This window comes from Melospiza melodia, chromosome 6, assembly GCF_035770615.1.
Source record: "Melospiza melodia melodia isolate bMelMel2 chromosome 6, bMelMel2.pri, whole genome shotgun sequence".
NCBI lineage: Eukaryota > Metazoa > Chordata > Aves > Passeriformes > Passerellidae > Melospiza > Melospiza melodia.
In genome coordinates this window covers 76,716,470-76,734,053 of record NC_086199.1, presented here as the reverse complement: position 1 = coordinate 76,734,053, position 17,584 = coordinate 76,716,470, and the positions used below count along the sequence as shown (strand labels likewise).

At 37.6% G+C, this 17,584-nt stretch overlaps 1 protein-coding gene across 1 annotated transcript in view; it reads left to right on the top strand.

Moving 5' to 3' along the window:
* EIF2AK4 (eukaryotic translation initiation factor 2 alpha kinase 4) overlaps positions 1-17,584 on the top strand; it is a 36,757-nt gene that overhangs the window by 8,132 nt on the left and 11,041 nt on the right. The window contains exons 9-30 of the mRNA XM_063159336.1: positions 279-814; positions 1,198-1,307; positions 1,844-2,001; positions 2,344-2,756; positions 3,502-3,571; positions 4,681-4,764; positions 5,986-6,108; positions 6,555-6,659; positions 6,896-6,953; positions 7,625-7,704; positions 9,415-9,516; positions 10,094-10,144; positions 11,161-11,397; positions 11,993-12,068; positions 13,705-13,826; positions 14,230-14,279; positions 14,363-14,531; positions 15,029-15,145; positions 15,537-15,602; positions 16,134-16,304; positions 16,894-17,028; positions 17,128-17,235. Coding sequence (XP_063015406.1) covers positions 279-814; positions 1,198-1,307; positions 1,844-2,001; positions 2,344-2,756; positions 3,502-3,571; positions 4,681-4,764; positions 5,986-6,108; positions 6,555-6,659; positions 6,896-6,953; positions 7,625-7,704; positions 9,415-9,516; positions 10,094-10,144; positions 11,161-11,397; positions 11,993-12,068; positions 13,705-13,826; positions 14,230-14,279; positions 14,363-14,531; positions 15,029-15,145; positions 15,537-15,602; positions 16,134-16,304; positions 16,894-17,028; positions 17,128-17,235 — 3,141 coding nt within the window. The remainder of the gene's footprint in view (positions 1-278; positions 815-1,197; positions 1,308-1,843; positions 2,002-2,343; positions 2,757-3,501; positions 3,572-4,680; positions 4,765-5,985; positions 6,109-6,554; positions 6,660-6,895; positions 6,954-7,624; positions 7,705-9,414; positions 9,517-10,093; positions 10,145-11,160; positions 11,398-11,992; positions 12,069-13,704; positions 13,827-14,229; positions 14,280-14,362; positions 14,532-15,028; positions 15,146-15,536; positions 15,603-16,133; positions 16,305-16,893; positions 17,029-17,127; positions 17,236-17,584) is intronic.

Below are 17,584 nucleotides of genomic sequence, written 5' to 3'. Positions count from 1 at the left end.
GAAAGAAAATTAATGTGTTGGGGTATTCAGGAGTTCCTTTACAATAAAAAGCATGTTTGCAAGTATGTGTAAACAAAATATGGAAATTCTGAAGAAACAATGAATCAAGCTTACCTGTTAAAATCAAAGCTCTACTTTCTCCAGTGCACAATACTTCCTTCTCAGAGAAGTATGATAATGTCATATATTTTATAAGTATTTTGTTTATATTCCATATTTTATTAGTAATGTGTCCCAAGATATGACAAAATCCATGTTATGTTGTGTTTCTCTACCAGCTTCAGGGAGCAGAAACAGAGTTCAACTCACTGGCGAAGCTAAATCACCCAAACATAGTACATTACAAATGTATGAACCTCCAAGAACGGGACAACTCAATTGTGGTGGATATTTTAGTGGAGCACATAAGTGGTTGTAGCCTTTCCACGTACTTGGACAAAGAGACTCCAGTTCCAGTTGAGCAGTTGCGCCATTATGTGATCCAGATCTTGTCAGCTCTCGACTACTTGCACAGTAATTCAGTGGTGCACAAGGTCCTTTGTGCTTCCAGTGTCCTGGTAGATGCTGAAGGAAACATCAAGGTCACAGACTACAGCATTTCCAAGCGCTTAGCTGACATCTGCAAAGCTGATGTTTTTGAGCAAACCAAGGTTCGCTTTAGTGAGGATGGTCTTCCCTACAAACCTGGAAAAAAAGGGGATGTGTGGCGTCTGGGCTTGCTTCTGCTGTCGCTCAGCCAGGGCCAAGCAACCAAGGAATTCCCAGTTGCTGTGCCTACCAATCTACCTGCTGACTTTCAAGACTTTCTAGAAAAGTAAGTTTGTCACGTTCCTTTTTGTCTTTGGGTTTTTTTTGTTTGGTTCGTTGGTTGGTTTGTTTGTTTGTTTTGATTTTTTTTTAAGATTTTAACAGTGTTTTAAAGAATAGATATGTCTTCCTGTGTTTTTAGTTGTAGTTTTTATAGAAAAGGTTGATCTCGTGGCTCAGGCTGCTAATCTGGGATTTGGGAGAGCAGGTTTGGTGCTCTTTTTCTGTGCTCTGCCACCAACTATATATCACTGTGATAAGCCATTTAGTCTGTCTACTTGCTTCTGATTCTCACCTAAATGATGGAGGTAATAATTTCTTAGGTATAATAAGAACTCTTCTAACGTTTATGTCAGACATGAAATAGTTCTTTCTGTGGTTTGCTAACAGGTGTGTTTGCTTGGAAGATAAAGAAAGATGGACTCCTCAGCAGCTGCTACAACATAGTTTTATAAACATTCCACGAATAAAGATACCTGTAGCTGAAGAAAATCTAGATGGTAAGGAACTTGGTACTTCCTATGTTCTGCTAAGCTAGTGAACTTCATGCCTGCAGTAAGAAAAATTGACCTGTGCTACAGCTTCACAAGACTGCACAAATGTGTTACATTAACTAACTTAAAAGGTAGTGTGATCTTCACCTTCTCTATGCAAGACTGGCTGAGGTGGACTGACTACTGTTTTTCTTCTGTAGAAGCAGCCCATGCTTTAAAGAAACCTGTAAAGTCATCCACCTCCTGCATGGTGTAAATACAGATTTAACTCTGTCCTTGTAAGATGGTGTTCCTATGAGACTTTTCCTTCTTAAGTTCTTGTTAAAATCATTCCGTTGTCCAGCATAATTCATGTTAGTAATTAAAAACAGTATTAAGACTAACACTTGCACTAGAGCTTTACACAGCAGAGCACTTCTGTATTTTAGGGTTTAGTTGCACTTCAAATTATTTACGTTTAGCCTCCTCATTGCTCCTTATTTGACAGTCCCTAGCACCTTACTCCCATATTGCCAGTGACAGTAACTTTGTGTTCATTGCAGATTCAGGAGGTATAGATTGCATGGAGACAGTTGTACCCAGCAGTCAGATATCCAGTGCTTCATTCTTCACAGAAACACAGAGACAATTTTCACGATACTACAATGAGTTTGAAGAGCTGAAATTACTTGGTAAAGGGGCTTTTGGAGCAGTCATCAAGGTATGTTATAAAAATGGTTTCCTCTGTGGAAACCTTTGTAAGGATATGTTTGTTTTCTCTGAAGCAGAAAAATATATTCAATGTTTGCATGGTTTTATTTACTGACTGCTGGTGCTGTGCCTGTGTTGAGGTTTTTATCTGGAATTGAATAGTATGAAAAGTTGTGAGAGGTTGCTGGGAGTTTGGGGAGAAGCCTGTCAGTATCAGGAACCTTGCATTTGGATTGTAGTCATTTTCCAGGTGAAAGGAAGACTTCCTGTTTTGTGAAAAAAATTATTCTTCTGGCTCTGCTTGGTAAGGCATTTGTAAGCATTTGACTTTAGATTAATTTGAATTTTTCAGGTGAGAAATAAGCTTGATGGTTGCTATTATGCTGTGAAACGTATTCGCATAAACCCCACCAGCAAGCAGTTCCGGAGGATTAAGGGGGAAGTGACGTTGCTTTCCCGCTTGAACCACGAGAATATTGTGAGGTATTACAATGCTTGGATAGAAAAACATGAAAGTCCTGTTCCCACCGTGTCAACATCTGGAACGACTGACGAAAGGAGAGTGCCCCCCAAAGCTGGTCTCTTCATCCTTTCCGCTGAGGAGACAAATGATGTGGAAACTAATGCTCCCCCTCCGTGTTTGACCAGTTCGGTTGAGTGGAGCACTTCGTGTGAAAGATCCTCCAGCAACAAATTCAGTGGAGCTGATCAGGAGTCCAGCGACGATGACGATGATGGTGATGGCGTGTTCTCCCATTCAATTTTGTAAGTAGGCTTCAGTACTGGCACTATAGGGAGCGTGAGCAGAGTTAGTTTCTCCAAGTTTGTGTCTTACCATTCTCATTTCTTTTGTTAGAAGTAGTTCGCTGCATTTTTATTCTGTCCCCTTGTTCAAAACCAGTGTATGTGCCAGCAGTCACATAGCCAGGAAGAGGACATTTTCCAGCTAAGGATTGTCAATCTATGTGGAAATTTTTTTGATGTACACTTCTTGAAGCTACTTATTTGTGCCAGAATGCATGACTGCTTACCTTATGTTTGACTGTCTTTTCCAGCCTTGAGAATAAATTTTTTTAATGAAGAAAAACAGAAATATTACAAATATTGAAAAATATCAAACTTGCCCTTTTTTGTTTTGGTTTTTATTACTGTATTCCATACCTTCCTCTGTGTATGGCTCAGTTGTCTCACTCAGTGATTTTTTTGTATAAGCAATTAAATACATTTATCTCAGTTCTGCTTGCTGGATATAGCAATTAAATTTTACTGATGGCAAACATATACCTTCCCTTTTAGAACTGGACTGTCGAAGAAGGTGTTTCTTTGCAAGCAGGATGGTTTTCTGGGTATTGTTTTGTTTTGCTTTTTTGTTCCAAGTCTATAGAAAGTCTTCAGCAGAAGCTTAGGTTTTTTTCCCCCCCCAAAATAATTTCCAAATTCTTTAGTAAGTATTATTTGGTATGCAGAACTTTTGAGGTTGTTTTTTTTTTTTTCCTGTGTTTTTAAACAGGCCAACCACAGATTCTGAAAGCGAAATAATTTTTGAAAATGAAGATGAAAATAGTAAAGGTCATTCTCCAGTAAGTGTAAAGATAAAGTTAGTGAAAATGAAAATAAAATAAAATAGTCTTTGACAAGTAAACAGGTCAGTTAAGAGCTTTTATTTCACTTCTGCTGTAATTACAGAAACATAACCTTACCTGTCTGTTAGAGTAAGTGTTGTGCCATTGTGAGCTGCATCCCATAGAAGTCAGTCTGATGCAGCTAATCTGGATTCTGTTTCCTGAAGTGTTTATTGAACTAAATATGGGGGTTTTTTTAGTCATGACCCAGGTTGTTGCAAATTTAACACTTCAGTGTGTTTATGATTTAACAGTTATGGATTACATTGTCTTACATCTCTCAGTTGAAATTCTGTTCTGCCTTTATATGATTTTTAACCAATATATTTGCTCATATGCAGCTTTTTACAGCACACAAAATGCATACTGCTAACAGTCTGAAAGAGAGGGGAAGTCAGTATAATGACTAAGGTTTTAGTTGATTTTAAGATGGTGTCACAGCACTTGCTGTGGACAGTCAGTGCACTGGTCACTAGAAAGCTAATTCACACTCTTCTACAGCATTTACAGTATGTCACTGCCAGCCCTGATGATCTGTAACATGCTTTTATTTAAAGCTGCATCTCCTTCCTCTTTCTGTTATAATGTACATTGGCAAGAAAAGGTTTTCAGTATATCATTTAATAATATGGCAGTGCATTCTTTTCTAAATATATATGTATATGTATACACACCATACCAAAATTGTTGGTTGAGGGTGGGGGTTGCATTGTTTATCAAGCAAGCTTTCTATCTACTAGTTTCAAATCTTATCTTTCTCTTTTTTTTAATATGACACAGCTTGAGATTTAGGATTCATCTAGTTCTTCCAGAGTTCTTTTCCTTCAGTGTCTAATAATGGCAAAATGCTATTCATTTTCACTTTGAGAATTGGCCGCACCTGTTTTTCTAGTTTATTTAGATGCAATGGTATTACAAAATTTCACTCTATTATTTTGCTCTTTTTCAAACTATAGAAGCTGAGTTCTCATCAATGTATTCCAGCCATTAAAAAACAGGAGTATGTAATAAAAAAGTCTGCACATCTTCCTCTAGCTAACTGTTCTGTTACTTTTGTTGTGATAAAGAATGAAGAAGGCAATGAAAAGAACAGCCATGGAGGAGAGGACAGGACAGCAGTCGTTCAGACAGTGCATTATCTGTACATTCAGGTACAAATGTGCTCTGGTGTTCACATGAAAGGATACAGTTTATTTCAACCTGCAGATACTAGTTGCTGGTTTTCATGAGAAGTAGTGACCTTTAAAAATGCAAACAGATAAGTTCAGTGCTTGTTTTTGCATTAGACTGGTTTTCTGAAGGCTTAGCTGGTGGAAGGCACTGTGCAGTGCACGTGGTTTGTTGTGATTTCCAAGGCTCCATATTTGTGCCTGGAGAGAACAAAGTTTGGTATTGCCATAGAGTGTAATGGGATAATGGTGTTGGTCATGTACAGCTAAAAGTTGGCAATTCCTGGTCTAACCATAGAACAGCCCAACAAGCCAGCCATTGAGTCTGTGGCTTTCAAAGCTTCTTTTGCCTTGTGCTTATTTGTTGAGAATATCCATCTCAATACCCAACACTCCAGCTGTTCCTCGGTTTGGTTGTTAATTGGTGTTAATTCCCAGTGTGGAGTTGAAGTCTACCATGCTGAATTCCTGAGGGAAAGTTGTCTTTCACAGATGTGAAAACTTCCTCATTCTCTTCAAAAGCACAGTATTGTGTATGCACTTTATTTTAATAGAAAGCAGTAATCTGTAAAGCCCATTGTATGGCTCTTAACAGTAGGCACACAATTAAACTCCTGCAGAGTTGCAGCTTCATGCTATTCTACTGACACCTCCTTTGAGTTAGGAGTTAGTCAACTTCTCGCAGAAACTATTTGTAGCTGTATATCATAGCTAACTGTCCTGTGGTGATGTGCAATCTTTTATAATGCACTTAATGCTAGAGCTTGTCTGGAAGGAAGCTACAAGTAGATGGAATTTAGTTTTTAATAAGCTTATTTTTGTGCATTGTGTATATTCATAGTAAAAGCAGTTAAGACACCAAGTGCAATAAAACCAGACATTCTTTGTGGTTTGGCTTTATCACATACTATGGCTTGGCAGGTTTCACGTTGTTGTTAATGCTTATGTTAGAGAATATACTATTCTGCAGGCTCATACCGTTGTGCCAGAAAATGAGGTAGGACCCAGAAGTGAATGCATGTTTGTAGCTAAAAGACAGCTCTCAGGAGAATTCCAAATAGCTGATTTTTAATTTTTTTTGGTGATACTCTTTGCTCCTGAGCCCAGGCAGTAATATGTGTACAGGTACAAGTTTCTGATAGTGTCTTTTATTAACAAAACTCTTCTTTCTTCCCTTTGTCCCTTGTGTATGCACAACTGAAGATGGAATATTGTGAAAAAAGCACATTGAGGGACACTATTGACCAAGGGTTATGTGAAGACACCAGTCGGCTTTGGAGGCTTTTCCGAGAAATTTTGGATGGGTTAGCTTACATCCATGAGAAGGTCTGTAAACAGCATAGTCATGGCCTGTACAAAATATCTGTGTTACGCCTCTTTCTCTCTGGATTCTTCATCTTGGGGCATGCATTAGCAAGTTCCTCTCTTTGCCCTTTCCATTATTAGTTGGTTCTTGGGGTTTATTATATTTTATCATGAACATGAATTTTATAATAAACCACTTCAGATTTTACCCATTAGTCATAAAAATCTGACCATCTTTTAAAAACATTCTGTTAGATATCTGGTAGCACTGAAAATTGTTTCTGGCTTCTGGGCTACAAATGATAGTCTGTCTTCAAGACTGATCTTTAGTGGGTTAATGCAGTAGGTCTCCAACTGTATTAAAAGTATGTAGTATGGTTTTCTAGCCCATTATAAGGACTTCTATTTTGAATAATGTTTATTCTTTAACACTCTGTGGGTCTTTTTTTATTCTCTTCCTGTAACAGGGAATGATCCACAGAGACTTGAAACCTGTGAACATTTTTTTAGATTCAGATGATCATGTGAAAATTGGTGATTTTGGTTTAGCTACAGATTATCCAGCAAATGCAGTAAGTACAGCTTAAAGTGAATGAAAAAACTCTTGAATTTGGTTTTTGAATTTGAAAAAAAACCCAAAAAACATAAGTTAAATGACCACAATGTTTATGTATTGAGAATGCTATCAATTTCTTTTAAATTTCTAAGGTTCTAGAATTAAACCATGCAGTGCCAACCCAAATGACAAGAGCAGCCAACAGAAGTATTTCCCGTGTCATTTACAATATGTCTGTTTTGCTGGTTTCAGGTGGTCTCTAAACAAGAGGAAAATCTCTCGGATGGTTCTGCTGTGTCTGACCCATCAGGTTAGTTTACACTGCAACTTGTTATAAATTATTTTAAGCAAGCATTTATATTCTGTGGTCTTGTATAGGCTGTTAAAATTTCCATTTGTTCTTTGAAAATAAAATTTCTCTTTATTAAGAGATATAACCCAAGTTGGGTAGCTATATTATAATCTGGCAGTTTTGCCTCTTATCTAAGAATCAATTAACTTCCTTTGCTGGCCTTCTGCCTTAGATCAATGCCTTCCTCATGGTGAGGTAGAGAGAGAGCCTGTATATCTGTTCCATCTGCACTTGTGTTCTCTTGCCTATATAGGAAAATTTCAGGACTTCAGTGTCCTTGGTTGATTGGTTTGATTTTAGCTAGAGTCTGAATATGGTATTTTGAGGGAACCTTAGTCCATGGTATGTTTAAAGACAAATGTAATGGCGGTGAAGTTCAGTTGTAACATTTGTGTACTGACCTAGTACAAGTCTGTAAAGCAATAGATAGGTTTGGTTACCACAGACAGACACGGATACTTGAACTGTGAGGGTAAGAACTGTCTGTTTGTCAAGGTATTTTCAGCTGGGTCTCTCTCAGTAAGGACTGCACTCCCACCTAGAGAACATGAACGAGCTTTTTCTTGATAAGGATGTTGCATTTCTTTCTGACCACCTTGAAACTGGTGCTCTCATCTTTTGCCACCCAGGTAACCTGACAGGGATGGTTGGCACCGCGCTGTACGTCAGCCCAGAGGTCCAAGGAAGCACTAAATCTACATACAATCAGGTATGATTGGAGTAGACTTAATGAAGAGGTAGCAAGGAATCTAAGATGTAGCAGGTATGATTTGGGCCGTTCCTCCTTGACAAGATGAATTCAGTGTGGAACAGCATGTTGTTAACTCCTGTGCTAGTCAGGGGAATTAAACATTCCTTCAAGAGGAAACCAAGGATAGAACGATGTGGGCAAGTCAATTGTTCTGCCTGTGCTTGATGATGACTAGATGCAAGCAACTTCAAGCTGAAAGCATGTAATGATAGAGGACCTCTGTAAATGAATAGGATAGAAATCTTACCTTTTATATAGTATGCATTTAGTTCAGGTAATATAGTGTAAACTGCTGTTCTGGATTTCTAGACTGTGATTGTGGGAGGTGAGAATCCTGTTTATATGCAGAGAATCAAAGATAATCCTGTTTATATGCAGAGACAAAGCAAGGAAATGTTTTCAAAGTGGGAGTCATAGAATTATAGAATGTTTTAGATTGAAAGGGACGCCAAAGCTTTTCCAGTTCAAACATCCTGCCATGGGCAGGGACACCTTCCTCTAGACCAGGTTGCTTCAAGTCCCATCCAACCTGGCCTTGACCACTTCCAGAAATGGGGCATCCACAACTTCTCTGAGCAACCTGTTCCACCCTCACAGTAAGGAGTAAATTTTTTCCTAAAATTCGGTCTAAACCTATCCTCTTTCATTTTAAAGCCATTATCCCTTGGCCTGTCACTCAGTGGCCTTGTAAAAAGTCCCTCTCTGGCATTCTTGTAGTCCCCTTGAGGTACTGAAAGGCTGATCTGAGGTCTCCATGGAACCTTCTCTCCAGGCTAAGCAATTCCAATTCTCTCAGCCTTTCCTCATGTGAGTGGTGCTCCGTTCCTTTAATCGTCTTTGTGGCCCTCTCTGGACTTGTTCCATGTACTTGCTCTAGCAGATCCATGTTCTCCTTATGTTGGGGGCCCAGAGCTGATGCAGCACTCCAGGTGGGATAGCATGAGAGTGGAGCAGATTGAGAGAATCACCTCCTTAAACGTGTTGATCACACTGCTTTTGATGCAGCACAGGATGTTTGGCTTTCTGGGCTGTGGGTGTACTGACAGATCATGTTGAGAGTCCTGTCAGCCAACATCCCCAGGTTCTTTTCATGGCTCCTCCTCTCAATCCATTCTCTGCCCAGCCTGTATTGGTGCTTGGGATTGCCCCAACCCATGTGCAGCACCTTGCACTTGGCCGTGTTGATCTCCATGAGGTTCCCACAGAGCCACCTCTCCAGCCTGTCAAGGTCCCTTTGAGGGCATCCCTTCCCTCCAGCGTGTCAATGCACCACACAGCTCAGTGTCACCAGCACCCTTGCTGAGGCTGCTCTCAGTGCCACTGTCCGTGTCACCAGCAGGGATGTTAAACTGTGCCAGCCCAGTGCCCACCCCTGAGGAACATCTGCTCCTCACTTTGCTGTTCAGCTGCTGACCACAACCCAAGCGCAACCATCATTTATTCATAGCAGTGCTGTGATGATAGAAGGCTTTAAAGTCTACCAAATCTTAATGGATTGTGTCTTCTAACAAAAAAGCTTTAAAAACACAAAAAAGACAGAGAAAAAAACCCAGCCTTTTCTTCAGCTTTTTTAACCTAAACGTTTGTTGGGATTTTTTTGCTCTGCTACTTTTGTCTTCAGGGAATTGATAGGTACTACATACAAGTTTTCATTTTTTTCTTCCTTAGAAAGTGGACCTGTTCAGCCTAGGTATAATATTCTTTGAAATGTGTTATCATCCTATGAATACTGCCTCGGAAAGGATCTTTGTTCTTGGTCAGCTAAGGCTGGTGAGTACACAGCTATGAAACATACTAATTCTATGCATCAAATAATTTGTTAAGAGAAGCAAAAGGATGCAAAATATAGCAAAGATGTTGCCATAGGGAGTGCTCAAAAACAAGGTTTGTAAAACATATAATGAAAGGTGAAGAATACAGTTGGAGCTGGTGCACTGACATTCCTTTAATGCACTGTGGATTCTAATGGTAATGCCATCAGTCTGTGTTCTGTCTGTGAAATTAATTATTACATATCAGATAAAGGAATCGTCTCTTCAGTATACTTAGGCTCACCAGGCCTAAACCTTTCTCAGGAATGAGTTGCTATTTGTAGTTGGTAAATGCTTGTGGTTATGGGTTGTACTTTCATTGAACAAAGCATCAAAGCTTTCATCCTCCTTTTAGCTCCTCAAATAAATTTAATTTGCCATGTGGGGATTGGTTTCTTTGTTTGTTTTTTTTTTCATGGGCAATGGAAATGCTTTGTTTCTCTGTTTAATATGTAGAACTTAAAAGTAAGACTAATCAGAGCAATCTGGACTACATGTTAAAATTCAAATATGGATTTTGGTTTTTGTTTTGTTAGCCTGCAATTGTATTTCCTAAGGACTTTGATGAAGTCAAGCATGCAAAGCAGGTAATTTTGAATATATTTTAACTATTAGGTATTCCTTCTCAGAAAACATTAGTTATAGTTTTTGCCCCTTAATTTCCCACTTAATTCCCCACCTAGTATTCTCTGCCAAGTTCTTATTACATGATATTAGAACAAAGTAAGGAAATAAAACCTCAAAAGAATACTCTAAGATGACATGGAAATATATTTACCTACAAAATTCTCTGAGAACAGTCATGAACAAATTTAGAATTCACTGGCACATCTTTAAAGCTCTGAGAGACAATTTTAACTTTTTATGCTCAGAGAAATGGCAGCTAAATTTTTTAACTTTTTACTTAAACTTTTTGAAAGAAACGTGTCACACAGCAGCAGGAGATGTGCAAAAGCTCAATTGGCTGCTCCAAGCTTGACAGAGCTGCCAAGAGCTGTTCTGGAGGCCTCCATGGCAGAGTAATGAAGTGATAAGGAGCAGTGGAATCTTTTCCTGGACCATCCAGGTGGCTTTATCCTTGTGCTAATCAACTCTTTTGTTGACCATTAGTATTAACTTTTAGTGTGTTATGCTTTTAAAACAGCAATCTGCATGTTACTAGTACCATAAAACGTTTCCATTTTGTACCTTTCGCTGGAATATGCCAGGGAGATTCCTCCTGCTCTGACACTTCTGCCTTTCAAATCTTTGATTTCATGCATGCAATTCTGCTTTTCCTCTTGACTTTCTCTTGATTTTGTTGATAAAAAGATGTGAGTTAGCATACCATGGAACAACAAAGGAAAAGGATACTACATATTTTGTCATCCCAGGAGGCACGTTTCTAATAAGTTGTGTGGCTTAGTAAATTTTTCAGATGATAATAAAAGTTATTAATAATTTATAAGCAAATAATGTCCATGCCAAAGATTCAGATTCTGCTGGTTTTTCCCCTGTAGAGTCCCACAGTTTGCTATCGAATTGATGTAACTACCAAGTTTGTTGCGAATATTGTTACCTTGCAAAATGTTTCTAATCTGTAAAATTTTGATTTAATTTGTAGAGATTGGTTATTACGTGGCTCCTGAACCATGATCCTGCAGCACGACCAACTGCTGTGGAGCTGTTAAAAAGTGAACATCTTCCACCACCCCAAATGGAAGAGTCTGAGCTCCATGAAGTCCTCCACCACACCTTAGCAAACGTGGATGGCAAGGCCTACCGGACCATGATGAGTCAGATATTTGCACAGAGAATATCTCCAGCAATAGACTATACTTATGACAGTGATATGCTGAAGGTTTGTAGGTGTTCAGGGGAGGCGTGGGTTTGGCTTCTCCCTGTATTGAGTTTTTTAAAAATATGCTTATATGGGTAAGCATTTCTGTAGCATTTCTGAGTGAATTGCATTATCTCAAGATTCGCCTTTACATTGGTTCCCACTTAAAACTGTAGTCTCTGCTGTGTGGGTTACAATAGCTGCTTCCCATTTGAGCCTCATTCTTCAGTGAAGAAACCAGCAGTGTTTGTAGCAGCTAGAGCTTTAAGCTTATGTCCAGATGATTACTTTCTGTGCTCTGAATTCCTGTCAAATTAATGGTTGACTGGTTGTCAGCAGAAAGTGTTGACCCTGGATGCTTTTTTCTAATTGATTTGATTTTTCTTAGTTTATCAGCTCTTGTATCTATCTAAATCTAAAGAAATTAAAGGTAACACAGTACAATAATGCTACATATAGCTGCAGTTATTTTTATTATGTAAGTATTGCAGTTTTTTGTAGTGGGATGAGATAGCAGAATGTATATTGTTTATATGTATTACATGGACTGATTGCCTACATGGAGTGTTCATCACGTGTGAATTATATATGTACTTTTTATTTGTGATGGTTTCAGGGTAGTTTTTCTATTTGGGCAGCCAAGATACAGCAGCATGTATGTGACATTGTCAGCCGGATATTTAAAAGACACGGTGGGTGTGTTTACAAAAGTCATTCATTTCCTTTCTTGTGATTGAATGGATTTAAAAGATGGAATGGATTTAAAAGAATGGAATGGATTTACCTCTGTAAGAGAAATCAGAAAACATGTTCAGTGGTTGATCATTTGACGTTTTTATGATGTTTTCTCCTGTTATTTTGTCATTCCAGTAATAGCTGCTAATATAAAATCTGAATTATTTACATGTTCTACAGAAAGAAGAGTGAAAGTCTTAATTATATTTTCGAATGTACATGGTTGTTCTGATAAATCTGTTTGAGGTTTTAGAGGCGCAGCCTGTTACACAGAATGTGGATCTGAATGCAGGGCTGGTTCTGTGGTGGGAGATCAGGCATCCGTGGAGCACAGTAACCTCTCTTTGGGCAGCCAGAATGGGAAGAGCATAAGGGAGAGCATGGAAACAAAGCAGGCATGGAGGGGTACTTCCAGTGATGTGTTCTTGGAAATGCTTTGCTGTTCAGGAGCTTCCTGAGCCGAAGCTGATGCCATGATATTTAATAGTCTCTCATTTTCCTTTCCAGGAATCTATCCAGTCATTATTAAGAGTATTCACTTAAAATTATTTTTTGAGAAGGAAATTTATGCAGCCACTGTCACACTTGGAATGTTATAAATTGTGCTGTCTTACAGGTGTTCATGATACTATTTTTTATAAAAATACTGCATTTTGAAATGGAAGTTTTGCATTTTCCAAGTAAATCATAATCTGATTAAGCATGACCAAAATTTGGCAATACAAAAGAGTGAGAAGCTGCGAAATACAAAGTCAAGGATGGGTTTGCCTCTCCCATTGCTCCTTAAAGCTTGACAGATTTGGGAAATTTTAAGGACTGAAATGTTTTCATGCTTTTTGAAAAAAATGGGGATTGGATATTTATTTCTTTCCATTAGATTGTGTCTGACATCTGTAATGGCTAGAAGAATTTCTTTCTATCTGGGGCACTTCTTTTCTCGTTTAAAAGTTAATGTTGAGTAAACAACTAATTTGAGTTAATCTTAAATAAATTTTCTGGTGATTCTCAATCAAGTATTAAAACAGGAAACTATTTTTAATAATAAGTGGTATGATTAATATTTAGGTTTCAGTGAAGATTGGATTCATGCAGATAGATGGTTGCAGAATGTAGCCAGGAAAAGAAAGGTATTCATGAGGTTTTAAAAATGAAACACAAACACTTCTAGTATGTTTTTGAGACCGAGGATGCAACATGTCCGAACAAAGTTTGTCCTATATGGAAATGTCTCTAGACCAAAACAGTACTTGTTACTGGTAACTGCAGAGTTTCTCGTCTGTTTCATATGCCTGCTTTTGTGAAAGGTGGTGTTTAAAGAGGGAGGGCAAGGTAAAGATTCTGCTGGGCTGTGGAATTGGCAGTTCTCTCTTCTGTGGCCTCCCTGCTGAGCCCAAGGAGCATGCAGCATAGGCATAAAACAAAATTTTACATTCTTTCTTTAAATATGGAAGAGGAAAGTCCATTAAGGACATTTAATGTAATTTTTCCACTTATGGATTGACATAATTATGCCCTGCAAGGATGTTCAGGAACTTGTAAAAAGCAGGTGTTCTTCTGAAATGAGAGATAATAGTGTTTTCTGGTTTTGTGCAGGAGCCATCAAGCTGCATACTCCACTGCTGATGCCCAGAAATAAGAAGCTATATGAACATAATGAAGCTTCATATTTCATGGATCACAGTGGGATGCTGGTAATGCTTCCTTATGACCTCAGAGTAAGTAGCATCATCTCTGCAGGCAGAGCTTCAGAGGGTTTGGAGGGTGCTGCGGTACAATTTGGTTTAAGCTTACATGTCTTTTGGCTGCTGAAGTATTTTTCAATGTCTGTTCTTGTTCTCCTGAGTTCTGTACTCCTCCTCTTGACAGCTGGAGCCCTGACCACATTTTGAAGAAATAGCATTTGTTTGTTTTTTTAACATAGGTGAAAATAATGTTTTCATTTACGACTTGCATAAGGATGGTTAGATCAATACTACCTGGCTATGTCAGGTGTTTTAAGCATTATATTACCCTTGGGAGAGTACAAGTGTAACTACACAGTATAATTCACCTCTAGTTGCAGAGCTCAGTCAAATCAACTCTTTGGTTTCAACAATTTTCATGTATTTTGTTTTTCAGATTCCTTTTGCAAGATTTGTAGCTAGAAATAACATCTCAAACTTGAAAAGGTAAGAGATGCAGGGGTGATACTTGCACTGACTGTGACAGTGACTTCTGAAGAGGCTGATTCATTGTTCAATGTTTCCTTTAGATACTGTATAGAGCGAGTTTTCAGACCTCGGAAGTTAGACCGCTGCCATCCCAAAGAACTCCTAGAATGTGCATTTGACATCATTACATCTACTGGAAATAGCTTTTTGCCTATAGCAGAAACCATTTATGCAATTTCAGAAATCATTCAAGAATTTTCAGTGCTACAGGTAGATTCTCTATAATCAGCCCCTTTCCCCTCTTTTCCACCCAAAATTTTAATGTAACTCAATATTTAGTTTGATGTGTTGTAAAAGGATACTTCCTTTAACTTTAACCAGTACAGAACTATTTTCACATTTAATCTGTAGTCACTTAGAGAACACTGTGATAAAAGATGTGTTTCCTAGGTAAACTTAAAATGAAGCATAAGTTTATGTGCAAAGGAAAGAACTGAATCCTTTATAGTACCATTGAAATAATGTCTTTCTTCTGTCAGACAAGTGATTACTGTAGAATGGGACAAGACTTGCCATTCTGTAGTTAGAAATGAAAGGTAAGGTAGTGAAAGAAATGGTTTGAAGTTAATTTTGACCTATTATTATTATTAAATGTATTGGAAGCCTCTTTGTTTTGTGGGGGTTAGGTTTTTTTTAAGAAAACAGAATGCAAGTAAAACTTGGCTTTTTCATTCTTTCTTCCTTTTTTTTTATTTATGCTTTGCTAGGAAAGAAATTACAGTATTTATCTGAACCACACTGCCTTACTGAAAGCTATACTTCTGCACTGTGGGATACCAGAGGACAAACTCAATCAAGTCTACATCATTCTCTATGATGCTGTGGTAAGGCATTAGTTACTAACCTATCCTCTGTAATCATCTCTGTAGAATATTCTATTTTGTGGGGCTATCTCTAACCAGGAGTATACTCTTGATACATAAAAAGGTTGGCTTTGGGCTGTAAATGTAGATTAATTACTTTCTTGTTACTTCTGGATTTGGGATGGTTTAAGATGATTCTTGAATTTGTATTTATGAGAGAATTATTCAGCTGTCTAATCAAGAACTGACAGGCTAGTCAATAAAAACATTTAAAAATTAAATTTAAGTGTATTTTAATATCAGTAAGGTCTTTTATACTTTATAAGCACAGAATATAAGTGAAATTAATTTGAATAATTACAGTAACGCATTAAACACAATCAAATGTTGTTTTAATCTGTTTTTCTTGCAGACTGAAAAGCTAACTAAAAGAGAAGTAGAAGCCAAGTTCTGTAATCTTTCTCTCACATCAGCTAGTGTAAGTGATCTTAATTCAGTGCTAATTTCCCTGTAATTTGCCATAAGACAGTAATATTTTATTTTCTTTGTAATTTAATCAGCCAGAGGAAGAAAAATAACCTGTTACATGTGCTGTTCAGGTCAATCCCTTTGCAAGTGGTCTGACTTTATTCTCTGTTCACTCTGAAAGTCAGTATTGCAGCTTGTTCTCTAAACATGTGGGGTAATAAAACTAATAAAGGGTAAATGGAATACTACAGAGAGATATTTAATAAAGAAAACTGAGAGAAACTTTTAAAAAAACTTCTCTGCAAACGTTGAATGTGCGTAGAGTTGAAGTTAACTTCTGGGTAGTTGAAGACTTGCGTCTATTATTATTATTTTCCTCAACTCCACTATGTAAAAACAGCCTGCTAGCCAAAACAAACAAAAAGACACAGCTTACTCCCACAATTAGAAAGTCAGATATTTTTCTTGTTTTCAGATGGGACCTATTATAAATGTTGTATGTGTTGCTATGTATGCTTATAATTTTATTTTTTGTTTTTAGCTTTCTCGACTCTATAAATTCATTGAGCAGAAGGGAGAAGCAAGTAATGTATTTCCCTTTCTAAACACAATGATAAAACAAAAGCCAAGTGTCACTCAGCTGTTGAAGCATGGCATGAAGGATTTAGAGGAAATCATTTGTCTGTTAAAGCAACTGGGAATAAAACTTCAGGTTTGTAAAATGCTCTGCTAATAAATTAATGGAATTACAGGGCTGCTGTGCATTGTAATATGCCAGGAAATAAAGATATTTTACAACAGAAAAAACACATGCAAGTGTCTTGATGGCAAATAATACTGAATTGATACTTCTTCCTTTTTTTCCCTTTTGTTTTCTTTATTAAAGATGCATTTTAAAAATAAGACCTCTTCCAGTCAGAAGGCTCTGGCCTAACTTATCTAATGACACTTGGACTTTTTTCCTTTCTCCACCCAAGACTGAAGGCATTACGTAGAGCATAAAAGAGGGGATTTAATAAATTTTGAAACAAACTGTAAATATTTTTAAAGGACAGAAATGTAATGACTGCTAAAGGACTCCACCTTCCTTGAAGCTTGCTGTTTGGGTTTTGTGCTACATGGTTTCTTGAGATGCTGTAAGATTAAAGCACCTTTAATTTCCTTATTTTTCACTGTATTTTAAATTTTTGGAGATAAGGAATGTTCCCATATCTCTTCCTTATGTGAAAACCATGTTTTAAATCCATGCTGCTGACAGGAAATTAAATATATATGTGCACATATTCGTTTTTATTTTACAGATCTCTATAAATCTGGGATTGGTTTACAAAATACAGCAGCACAATGGTATTATCTTTCAGTTTATAGCATACATCAAAAGAAGACAAAGAACTGTGCCTGAAATTCTTGCTGCAGGAGGCAGATATGATCATCTGGTATGTGCTTATCTCTTCTAGTAAACTTTGATTTTTTTTCTAACCCATTTTGCCTAGATAACTAACTGGTCTTCCATTCTGGTTTTTTCTTGTCTTGAGATTCCACAGTTTAGAGGGCCACAGACAGTAGGACCAGTTCCTTCAGCTGTTGGAGTCAGCATAGCTATAGATAAAATAACTGCTGCTGTTTCCAGCGTGGAGGATTCTGTAAGTCTTTTTTGGGAAGTGGGAAATTTGTTTACTTCTGACAGTTCAATAACCTAATTGTAGGCTAGAGATGGACAAAAAATAAGATATTCAGATATGTTCCAAAATAATACTGTACTGAAATAGAAGGCAGACATCAAGATGACCTGTTTTCTTTTGTGTTTCTCTACGTAGAACTATTTAGTAAATGACAATTAAGGGAAGACAGGATCTTCAGGCTTACACCATTTTATTTTTAATTTAGTGGGATGTTTTTCTCAGCCTATGTATTCTTTCAGATGGAAGAGTACAACTGTAGATATTTAGTGTTATTTTTCCCCTACTACTTCTCCCTTTATCAAAGTATAGA